Below are 12,761 nucleotides of genomic sequence, written 5' to 3' on the forward strand. Positions count from 1 at the left end.
AAATGCCTGAGTTAAGGAGGCCCACATGGCCCCCGTTACCTGCATCATGGACTAATTCTGCTAATCTTCTTTCCAATATTTTTTTTCTCATTTCTGTATAGAGATCTCTGCTGAAGATTTGTTACATTTCAATCTATATTCGCCAAAATAAACATAAAATGACAAAGTGGAAGAACACAGAGTAAAACCTGTAAATTGTTCTGTGTTGCTATATTAATTGACATTCCTGCAACTACAAATCAGTAAAACAGATTTATTTGCAATAGTTATCTATGTGTGATATCATGAAACTTATTTGGTGCTTTATTGTAATTTAATTTCATGTTTCTTTAGCTTGATACAAACCAACTACAGAATGAGAAGGAATAAGCAAATCGTAACATTTCTAGAATACAGTTTTAATAGAAGTAGTTTACTTTGTCGTTTATCCTTCTACCTGTTTTTGTTGTGAATGCAAAAACATGCTGGAACACCACACAATCAGAGAATCATTCATTCACAGAATGGTAGGGATTGGAAGAAACCTCTAGAAATTGAATCCAGCTCCCCTGCCAAAGCACAATCATCTAGGGCAGGCTCACAGGAACATGTCTAGGCAGGTTTTGAAAGTCGCTAGAGATGAAGATTCTACAACCTCTCTGAGCAGCCTGTTCCAGTGCTCTGTCACTCAGTAAAGAAATTTTTACTGATGTTGAAGAGGAACTTTCTGTGTTCCAGTTTGTACTTGTTGCTCCTCATCCTATCACAGGGCACCACACTGAAAAGAGATTGGCCCCTTCTTCCTGACACCCACCCTTCAGATATTTATAAGCAATTACTAAAATCCCCTCTCAGTCTTCTCTTCCCAAGACTAAAACAGCTCCTGGTCTCTCAGCCTTTCCTTATAAGGCACATGTTCTATTCCATTACTCATTTTCTTGTCCCTGTCTTGGACTCTCTAGTATTTCCCTGAGCCTCTTGAGCTGGGGAGCCCAGAGCTGGACACAATACTCAGGTGTGGTCTCACTAGCACAGAGTAGCGGAGGAAGATACCCTCTTGACCTGCTGGCCACACTCTTGTTAATTCACCCCAGGATATTGTTGGCCTTCTTGGCCACAAGGGCACATTGCTGTCCCATGAATAACTTACTGTCCACCAGGACTCCAAGGTCCTTCTTCTTGGAGCTTCTTTCCAACAATGAAAACATACATGCTGTAAAATAAAATTAAACTAACAAAGTAGAGGCAGACCAAGTTGTAAGAGAAAAGAAGAAAAAACTACCTCTGGAGGGCAAGTTCCAGTGAGAACAGATGGAGCCACAAATGATGAAGGAGAAAGAATGATCATATTGACCAGGTGCATATAGAGGCCAAAGACACACTACATGAGGTTAGAAAGAAAAAAGTATAATCCAAAATACAGGAAGAACCACTGTAGCCTACCAAAAATTAAACGAAAGCAATAGGAAACGTATTAAATACATTAACATTTTTTTAAAAAGAAAAGAAAAAAAAAAGGCTGATATAAGATGATACAAGTATAAGAAACAAGTAGAAAATAAGCAAAAAAAAATTGCTACTCATAGGATGCAGCAATTGCTGTTGTGTTTGGAGTGTTCAGTTTTTCCTTTCATAGGGAACTGGAGCAGATTACAATCTTTAAGAGGAGGAATACATTAAGGGAATGAAGCAAGACCAGCAATTGGCTGTTTGTGTCACAGGACTCCTCTTTCTCCAAAGAAGACTGATGGGCACATTGAATAATGCCTGCTGATTGCAGTAATGTAGAATTTAAAATCTGACAGTTGCTGTTGGACACTGGATCATTCTTCAGTGAGATTCTGCAGCAAGGTCCAATATTTTATCCAGTCTTGTCTATTCCCCATATTATATTCATGAAAAAGCCTTTAAAATTTCTTTTGCAACTTAGACTATAGCATTTTACCCCATATAGATTAAACATGAAGTACTGTTCAGGGTATAACCTCAAGCATGTATGGCTTTAGTATTTTTCAACCTTTCAAATCTTAGTAAAATTGAATTAAATTAGAGCATTACTGTCGGTTGTAAAAAACTGTTTACTTCATTCAGAAGCCTTACCTTTGCAGTTATAAGATGCAACTGTCATATGGTTCATTTAATTCAAGAGTGCTTTTGGGGAGATGCAATTACAGAGGGCTGAGATGAGTTGTTTTCCCAGCACATCATAGTGCATCATCATCCACTTCATGCCATGGTCTCTTTTGTCTGTCAAAGCAATCTATGGAACCACTATGCAAAAATTAGAAGTCTCGGTATTTTAGGAGTTTGGACAGTTCTTTAAACATAAAACCACCCCTTTCCCCTAAACTTCTGTATAGATACAGAAATATTTTTGGAAGCATGTCGATACTTTTCCCTTAAATGAGAAGAAAATATATTCTATCATGGAGTTAAAAAGGACTATTGACTATCATTCAGTCAATTCTGCAGCATGGACTTCAATATTCTGATGAGTCACACCATCTCCCTTTGTAGTTGATGAAATGGAATGGGATTCTGACATGGAATTTGGGTTTGGCCATATGGGACTTGGTTTAGTTGTGTAGACATTCAAAAGCACATGTAGAAGGTTTGAGAAAATTTAGGCAGAGCCCTCTCTGGGTTGTCTACAAATAGCAGTGGTTAAGGCTCTGAAAAAGTTTCTGGAGTGATGATGGAAAAATGCCTGAGAAAAACTTTCCAGGGACTACAATGAGAAAATATATTTCAATTCCTCCTTCCTGTATGTTAATCATTCAGTAGGTAGAGTTTGGGATGTGTTTCTCTAATCTTTCACTTTTCCTACCCAAAATTTGAATGTTTCATTCCTCTACTCCTGTGAATAATTCATAGTCACAAATTACTCAAAATTCCATCAGTGACAATGTTGTCCATTTAAATATATTTTGTTTTTATTTTGATAATAAACTGCAAGTGTGGTCAATAGTCACATACACTAATCACATAAAATGTACACTTCAGACAAAGCAAAGGTCCAGGAAGCAATAAAGTAAAATATAAATTTGGTAATACTTTTCTATTTTAGTAAAATTTATCTCCCATAGTTCCCTTGATTTAGCAACAAATTCCATGGGAAAAAAATACATATAAAAACAAATCCAGTAGTCCATGTAGTCTCCCTTAGTGCAAGAAGAATATGTCTTGCATTTTGAATAATTTTGTAGATCTGGCAGAAGAAGGATGTTGTGTGAAAGTGAAGAGCTATTACATATTAGATCTCAGTGAAATAGAGACATGGAAAATTTTGGGGTAAAACATGTTTCTTAAGAACTTAAGGCTTACATCAGAAAAAAATAGTACGGAAATATTAACTCTAAGTATAGATGTGGAAGATAATGGAAATGCTCCCTGAAGAGTGTGGAATTATGATGAACTGCTCATGTCCAATAAATATTATTTGTCTTCTCACTAGAATACAAGTCTTTGGCAGGGATCTCTGAAGATTACAGCAATATATTGGTTTTCGTAATGCTTGCATTAGATCTAATGCTATGGAAGCAGATAAGAGCTTCACTTGGCTTGTGGGAAACAATACCCAATGTGCTGCTAGAAGTTTTGTGGAAGCTTGGTAATTTTCTAGTAGTGCCACCTTTGAGATCTCACTGCTACAAATCCATCTTCATGAAGTCATGTGTTGTATGTGAATCCTAGAGTTGTGTAGAGCAAGTATCCAAGTGAGTAATTTGCCTCAGTGGACTCATGAGATTTTTTTTTTTAAACAGGGTTTTCTAGCATCCCAGTGCCCAGCCCCTTCATTTTTACCCAGCTATTTGAATAATGAGTTAATTCTAACAAGAGGAGGGAGGGTTAGTGTGGATCTGTGGAGGCAATATATTCAGAGAATTCCAGTTACTGATAAGTAACCTAGTTTTCTCCTTCATAAATTTGCCTCCCCAGATCCCCACCCCTGAAGATTAACCAGCAGTAGCAATCCACATCAAGAGGACGGCTGAGGAGTGCTTAGTTATAAAGGTACTGTGAAACAGTTCTCCTGACATAATCTAGCCTCAGCACCAAGAAAGTAATGATGGTAAAGGTATGTAGCTAGCTTTGTTCAGCCATGCTACACATTTTTAAGAAATGGACACCAGCATAAGCCATGTTGAAACATTGACATAATTCTTGTCAGGCATCTCCCTCTCTGCAGATATCCAAGACATTTCTGTGTGATCTGGTATAGGTGATGCTGCTCTGGCAAGGGGGGTTGGACTAGGTGATCTTTCAAGATACCCTCCAGCCCCTAAAATTCTGTGATTCTGTGATCTATTAATATTCTCTTGTAATTTTTTTTTATCTGTGAATTAGAGGATGGAAAAGTAAAAGTATTTCAACAGGCTATGCATCTCTAGAATGCATTTTCAGAAGTTTTTAAACTACTATGACTTTCATTACAATTACCAGGTGTCCATATGTAAAACAGTAAATTGGAGAAAAATAAATATGCCAGTTTAAGAGCCATATATATGCTAGAAAAGGGAAAGTGAGAGGTCTTTTTTTAAACAAGAGTTAGTTGGAATTACAGTCAAGCCATTAGAAGTTCAAACAGAAGGCCTATTTTAGATATAAACATGCGATTCATGGAATTGAATTTTGTTTACTTTTCAGTTTGATATTTGAGCAATATTTTGTAACACTCCAAGTATTCTTAGGTTGATGTGAGTGGGGATCTGAGCACTCTAGAATCAGGAATGAATTATGCATCTGATGGTTTGAATTTAGGCTGATAAATTCATTTTGAGGTACACTGCCTCTGAGATACCACACCTGAGAAAGAGAAATTGACTGAGTGAATCTTCACAAAGACTAACATTGCATATCCTGGGACAGAATTTTGTTGTCTTGTTTGTGGAGCGTGCCTTGATCTGTATATCAGTTGCAATTATATGCTGATTTGTGTACATCTTTCTTTCCTTTAGCAGCAGTGACTCAGTCTCAGAGTGACCCAACAACCTTTTAAAACAAGAGTTGGTGTTAGTATTGAGAATAAGGTATTAAGGGGAAAAGAGTTTAAGTTGGTGTGCAATGCGCTGTGTAGAGCCTCACTATATCTTGATATTCATCTGTTCTTAAGGCAAGGCATTCTTTAGAGAGTGTTGTCCCATCCCTCATATCCCAGACAGATTCTCCTTAGGGAGTATCATGCCTTTCTGAAATTCTAATATTTTTTTAATATAGTCTGTCTGTATAAAACTGTGAGTGAGTTAAGAAATGAGGAGAAAGAAATCAAGTATGTTTAAAATTAGTTTATGGCCATTGGTGACCAGGCTTAAAAAGCTTGGTGCTAATAGTTTCTTTATTCACTAATAATTAACAAAGGCTTTTTGCAAGACCAATTCCTCAACTGTTCTTTCCCTTTCTACTTTTTTTTTCCCTTTTCTTACAATAGCATCTTATTAAATTGATCCAAATGAATCTAGTAACTTTAAATTCCCATATCCAAATCAGCACATAATGTGTAAAATTGTTACAAGGTACAGAATGAAGTATTTACTAGAACTACAGCGTTCAGAGAGGCCTAAGCAGTAGTTTTTGCCAGTACAGTGAGGTCCAATGTAGACTGTGACACGAACTTGTTGGTAACTGACTTTGCTGCTGCTTTTGCACTTGTGGTTGCACAAGGGAAAGAAAACTGAATGTTCTTGTTGTGTGGGCTGGACTCACTGCTGTAAGTACTCAGTGCATGTGTGTTCTCAAGTGAGTATTCATTCCTAGCAGGTGGCTATTTTAATAATTTCATTGGTTGAGGACAAATAGCATTTCCATGATTATTGTCCTAGCCTTCTGCTGTAGTTAATCAGTTGAAATGCTTCCAGATTCTTGTGTGGTATTTCAGCTAATGTCTCTTCTCAGATTAAAAAGCCAAGTATTTGTGATAAAAATAGTTGTATTAGCCTGAGCCATTGAAGAACACGTTCATCTTTTCTAAAGTGGTATCACACCAGTGTTATTCTGAGATCAACCAATATCCTGTGCTTGAACTCTCAGCTCGTAGCGCAAATTCTTGTTTATTCCCTGTGGGGAGCATGACCTTACACATTTTCAATATTACACTTCACACTACTATTCCTATTTTATCCTCCTATTAAGCTCTCCTATTACCTTGTGTAGAAGGATTGTTTTCTGCATTGACATTACCATTTCACGTTTCTTAAGAAAAAATAACAAACATACTTCTAGGACTTACGTAAAAGAAGTCCTCTCTTCAGTCAGATATTTCCCTTAGCAGCACAGTGAGAGATGTCTTCCCTTTCATAATATTGTTTCTGTTTTAGTCTTCTACCTTGTATGTAACCATTAGTTTAGTTCACTAGGTGATGCTATTATAAATAATCAGAGAAGTAAAGATTACTTATACTGTTGATCAGATGTTTGATCCCGTTCTGTTAGACTTGCAGAGATGTACAGGTGCATAATGCAGTTCTCTCAAATTCTGAGAGGTAGTTTTCTTTTTGCATTAGCTTTTAAAATGTTTCCTCTCCTCTCCTTTCAGATTGTCTGGTTACCTCCATACACTTTTGAAGCACTCATTAGCTCAGTTAGTACTGGAACTCTTCTTTGCAGATACATTCCATGATTTGGGATTCAGGTTCCTGATGAAATTACCTAAGCAGATGTAGAAAAAGCCCTCAAACATGTAACTTTAGGATAATTTGTCATAATAAATTTCCTCAGTTCATTGCAGTTGACTTTCATGAACTAATTATTCTTTAGTGTTTATCACTTGAAATGAAAACCTTTAGCAGAAAATCTGTTTTTATTTATCCCTTCATAATAAACTTGTGATTATTAATGATTATAGCTATACCTAAGGCTAAGGTATGTTAGGATGGCAATGCATACATAGAACATGAGTCACATTTAAGTCTTTACTCTTGCAATCTTTTCTTCTTTTCCCTCTTCCCCCTTTCTCCTTCTTCCCCCTTTCTCCCTTTCCCTTGGTTTCTTCTCTCTTTTTTATCCCCTCTCGCTTTTTCTCTCTCACTCTCTCCCCTTTCCTTTGTTTTTTCTCTCTCATGGAGTGGGCTGCCCAGGAAGGTGGTGAGGTCAGCATCCCTGGAGGTGTTTAAGAAAAGACTGGATGAGGCACTTAGTGCCATGGTTTAGTTGATTAGATAGGGTTGGGTGATCAGTTGGACTTGATGATCTTGGAAGTCTCTTCCAACCTGGCTGATTCTGTGATTCTGTGGAATCTTTGTGTTACACATTGTTAGGGTTTTAGTGCGAGAGCAAAAAAACTCCCCCTCTTCCCTCTCCCACCTCCTCCCTTCCCTCTTACCAAGAGATAAGAAAGGGAGTGAAAAAAAGATAGATCTTTCTCAGTTGATTTATAGAGAATATTTTACTCCTCCACTATGAAAGTATCAGATTACATCAGTATATATATATGTATATATATATATATATGAAACAGAAAAAAGGGAAAGAAAAATACCATTCAGATCCCAAAACCAAGGAAGAACACACCCACATGCTCAAGGCCTGGAAAAGCGAGAGCACAACTGAGAATCTCCTGTCCAGGATGGTAACGCCCTACAGTCGTAAAATGTCATAAATTCATGATTCTGTTAGTGGGGAATATTAGTGTGTTTCAAACCACGACAGATATAACATCACTTTTTTCGAGAGTGTCAGTTTCTCATCATTATACTGTTTTTAAATCTGCAGTAGTGGCTATTGAAAAGGTTTAGTATTCTTGATAGATCAGTCTGAACTCTGTCCTTCAAAAACTTGTAAGACTACATGAAGATCTTTGTGTGTTTATTTCTCTCTGTATAAACAAAGAGCTGTGCAAATATTAGGTCTGCCTGAGAGTAAGTGCATAAATCCCATGGCATTGGTACTCTGCTGAAAAAAAGACAGCCTCTAGAGGTTGTGAAAGGATTGGACATTTCTTTTTCTGTATTATGAATGACAAAAGATTGCACCATTTTCACTTCACACACCAAATTTGCATAGAAGTGGAGAGGTGGGAGCCATGAACCTGATGATCTTCATCCTATTTAAACTTAGAACTGGGTTTTGGGCTAATAGGCTTTTATGTTCTATATGCTCCAATTCCACCACAGAAGTAGGCAATGAATTTGCCAGTTTTCTGAGAAGTTTCAATCTTACTTTGAGCATTAGCCTGATAAAAGAGATAAGCAAACACTTAGTTTAGCTGCATCTGGTTAAGTCTATTTTTATAATCTACATTACAAAAACAGAAGAGGAAGTATTTAAGTAAAGCAAAGGTTCCTTGTCTGGTCTGACTTCAGTATGTTACCATGTTAAGGACTTAATGATTATCTTTAACTTTCAGACCCACAGAAGTAATGTAAGGAACAGAATAAGTCAATGTGCTGATCTCCTCTTTAGAAAAACTCTATAAATATTCATATGTGTAAAGGAAAGTCGTCTTTAGAGCTCAAATGAGGAGCACCCTTCAGCTGCCTATATAACCAACACTTTGTAGTGGTGTGGATGTTTTAACTGGAGATTAGTCATCCTTTAAATATCACTCTGAAAGTTTGCCCTTTGGATATCACCTCTCATATGCCTCTGTTGAAGAATCCCAGTTATATTTCCGTCTTTTTTTGTTCTGATCTCACTTTGGCTGTTGTAATAATGTAGTTTTTTCCTGTATGTTTTACATCCCTAGTTTTCTCTCACCTCTGCAACCAAAAAATGAACTTTGTATCCCGGAGTATGTTAAGAGTTGTCTTTCTGGCATTTTTTACAAGACAAACAAAAAGAAACTGATCATTTTCAAAACAGTAAATTCCAGTGACTATTATTGATCTCTCTACTGAAGAAATTGAGATGCCAGCAGTCCATTGTCTCCCACATCTCTCTTCAAGACAGATCTTTTAGTCTAGCATCTCTAAGCTTAGATCACATCTTAGTGTATTAAAGTTATATTTTTAAAATAAGTAGAGGAGCTATAAAGATGATCTTTGAACAGAAATGTATTAAACCCATAATGTATTGAAAGTGTTAAGTAAAAGGGAACAGAAGATTTAGTCTTCTAAAGATGTGTTTGTCTGGTAAAATTAGTTTTCACATTGTGATAACCTGCATTTGTCCTTTGCAGGGGAGGAGCTGTGCACTGGCCTTATTTCAGGCTGTTCCTTGGAGTGTTCCTTCGGCTTCCAGACTGATGTCCACAACTGTGAGATCTGTCAGTGCCGACCACGGCCTAAGAAGTGCAAACCCATTGTATGTGACAAGTACTGTCCCTTTGGATACTTGTACGTATTCTCATTCTGAAAGCATATTTAATACAATCCCCACAAAATCCAGGCATAAATGTTTGTGTTTACTTTGTGGTAAAGAAGGGAAAAATGTAGAAAACCAAAAATGACATTATTTGCGAAATTAAGGTATTCTTCAAAATATATTTTGATCAACAGATTAACAACCACCATCTACAAAACCAGTGACAGATTATAAAGGCAAAGTAGCTCTTAAATCCTCTGAAGAATATTTGATGAACAAAATGAAAAAGCTGCTTAAAAGTAACAACTCTTGCATGTAGCTCTTTGAAATTCTGTTTGCATGATCTGCTGGGATACCCTTTATTTTATAGCCCGTTTGTTTTATTCAAATTATTTTTTAATATTTCAAGGGTTTTTGTGTTAATATGGCAGCAGACTGGTTTTAGTGAGACATTTCTGATAGTTCCTTTACAAAATTCATGAAGAACAATACTGTCTCTTATTAAACTATTGGTAAATGTGTCAAAACCTGTATTGTTGCTGAAGTTCATTTGTGGAACAGGTCACAAGAACAAGGCAACATTTTTGTCACGGAGAAATTTCTTACTAATCAATCTGATGGGTGCTATATATATTTTACCAATACATTTGCTTTTTAATGGGTCTATGCCATGTTACTGCCTGCTTTTCATAGCAGTTTAATTTCTACCTCATATCAGCTGATCTTCAGATAATGTTTACATGTAATTTTTTTCTTAGCATTTGTAATGAAGTTTACTATCCTGGGTTAACAGAGCCTGCTTTCTCATCTCCCTTCCCAACCACGCTCCTTATACACAGACAGGAGGGAAAGTAAGACAAAAAACCAACTCTGAGTTGAAATTAATATAATGAGATAATACAATGCACAATTACTCTAGCCTATTTGCAGAAAAGCACAGAAAAATGCAGAATCAGCAGCTGAAGCCAGTGACCTCCCACCCTGGCCCACAGCCTACTCAGCAGAAAAAAACAAAACCCCAAAACCCAGAAACCGAAAGCAGCAACCAGAACAGGAAGCCTCTCATGTTACAATATGAACTTCAAGCCTCATAATACTTTACTCCAGCCAGCACTTTCATTTTGAAGCTGGCATGGCGGCAGCATGGTATTGAATATCAGCAGCAGATTCAACTGAACCCATGGCATTCACTAATATTGCAAGTCTTAGTGTTTGATACTAATTCTTCTGTAACTTCTGATTCATTTGAGAGTTCCATTTGATGCTTGTTCATAAATACTGCAGGTTTTCAGATCAGTAATCTGCAGTGTAATGTATCCGTCTCTTAATGCATAGTTATAATAAAATTTGGAGGATCAAAATATGATAGAAGTTGAATGACCACAGATACCAGACATTTTTAGAAAATTTAGAAATTGAGGTGGAGCATAGTGACATTCTCACGTATTTAATCAGCTCTGCTCATGGATGGTGCCAGTGATCAATTTATATATTCTCCAGTTGTGCTGCCAAAGTAAAGTAAAAGTATGCTAGCCTTATACCTTCCTTTAATGTTCACATTATTCTTAGCCAGAGTGGTGTTCCACACAAATGAATATGCCAGCTGACCTCCATTTTACTACCCATACAGCTTTCACATTTTCATGGCTAAACAGGAGGTGGCATTGCATGCAAAAAGCAGACCCATAGCAGAAGTAGAACACAAAACTATGCTGCAATACACAAACACAAAAACATCAACAAATGAAAAGAACGTTTGAAGATGTTTTCCTTGAAAGCAAAGAATCAGAGAATAATTTAGGTTGCAAAAGACTTTTAAGATCATTGAGTCTAACCGTTAACCTAGCATTGCCAAGTCCACCACTAAACCATGTCCCCGAGCACCACATCAACACATCTTCTAAATACCTCCAGGGATGATATCTCCCTTGGACTTGCCTGTTCCAATGCTAATATCCAATTTAAACCTCCCCTAACACAACTTGTCTTACTGCCTGTTACATGGGAGAAGAGACTGACCCACGCTTTGCTACAGCCTCCTCTCAGATAATTGTAGAGAGGAGTATGGTCTTCCCTGAGCCTCCTTTCCTCCAGACTAAACAACCCCAGTTCACTCAGCCACTTCTTATAAGACTTGTTCTTCAGACCCTTCACCAGCTTCATTGCTCTTCTTTGGACACATTTCAGCACCTCAGTGTCTTTTCCTGTAGTGAGGGACCCAAAACCAAACACGGTATTTGAGGTGCAGCCTCACTAATGCTGAGTACAGGGGGCCAATCACTTTCCTACTCCTGCTGGCCACAGTGGTTTTAACACTGGGCAGGATGCCGTTGGCTGCCTTGTCCACCAGAGCACATTGCCAGCTCATATTTAGCTAGTTGTCAGCCAACACCTTTTCCACCAAGCAGCCTTCCAGACACTTTTCCCCAAGCCTGTAGCATTGCATGAGATTGTTGTGATCCAAGTGCAGGACCTGACACTTGGTCTTGTTGAACCTCAGCCCATCAATTCAGTCTGTCCAGATCATTCTTTGAAGCCATCTTTGCCTTAAGCAGATCGAACACTCCTGCCCAACTTGATGTCATCTGCTAACTTACTGAGGATGCCCTCCTTGCCCTTTTCCAGATCATTGATAAAGATATTAAACAGAACTGGCCCCAGTACTGAGCCCTGAACAACACGACTTGTGACTTACTGCTAACTGGATTTAGCTTCATTCACCACCATTCTTTGGGCATAGCCATCCAGCTAGGTTTTTACCCAACACTTAAAGATTATGCCTGTCCAATCTACATCAGGTCACATTTTAGTACATTAGAAAGGATGCTTGACTGCTTGAGGCATCCCTAGTGTAATCTGAAAATGAATACATGATAGTAGTCCAGCAAAATAAAGTAATACCATTTACATAATCCTGTATCTATTACTTGAGATACAGAATTGGGCTTGCCTCTCGTTAAATAATAGAGGTTTTTGAAGAAAACAGCACTCATGAAAGTGATAGGGTTGAAATAGGACAAAATGAGGGAAAGACAATAAAGAATAAATCAAGCTTCACTTCTGTTCCCTAAACACAATTTTTAGTAGATGAGAGAGGAAAAGTATTAATTTTAAATTAAAATGTTAGTAAAATTATCTTCAGGCATGTTGTCTTCAGGAGTTATTTTCAGTTTTGCAAGACAGAGAAGGCAGAGCAGGAGGGAAGCTAAATAAAAGAGATGTTGAGTTTTGTCATCCCCAGAAATTTTGCCTAGTGGCTTTAAAGGCAAAGATGGCTGAATATGAGCAGCAGAAAGAAAGAAATGTGAAAGATTGAGCAGAAATAGTGACTGGCTAGATTTCTCATTTTTAGATAAAGTTGCTTATATTAAGGACCAAAGGACTGAAGTGTATTAAAAACAAGTACGAAGCTTACAGCATTGTTTAGAAACCATCTGGGGAGACTGAACTTTGAGCCATTCCATTAAGCAGGAACAAAATCCAAGATAAAGTCTCTAAAAACTGGAAGCCAAAGAGGCAAATGGTATTGAAGTGTCTGAAACAGT

At 37.5% G+C, this 12,761-nt stretch overlaps 1 protein-coding gene across 1 annotated transcript in view; it reads left to right on the plus strand.

Annotated features, from left to right (window-relative positions):
- The window catches only part of CRIM1 (cysteine rich transmembrane BMP regulator 1), a 189,736-nt gene that overhangs the window by 147,271 nt on the left and 29,704 nt on the right, over positions 1-12,761 (plus strand). The window contains exon 9 of the mRNA XM_054393879.1: positions 9,092-9,248. Within this exon, the coding sequence (XP_054249854.1) occupies positions 9,092-9,248 (157 nt within the window). The remainder of the gene's footprint in view (positions 1-9,091; positions 9,249-12,761) is intronic.

This window comes from Indicator indicator, chromosome 2 (assembly GCF_027791375.1).
Source record: "Indicator indicator isolate 239-I01 chromosome 2, UM_Iind_1.1, whole genome shotgun sequence".
NCBI lineage: Eukaryota > Metazoa > Chordata > Aves > Piciformes > Indicatoridae > Indicator > Indicator indicator.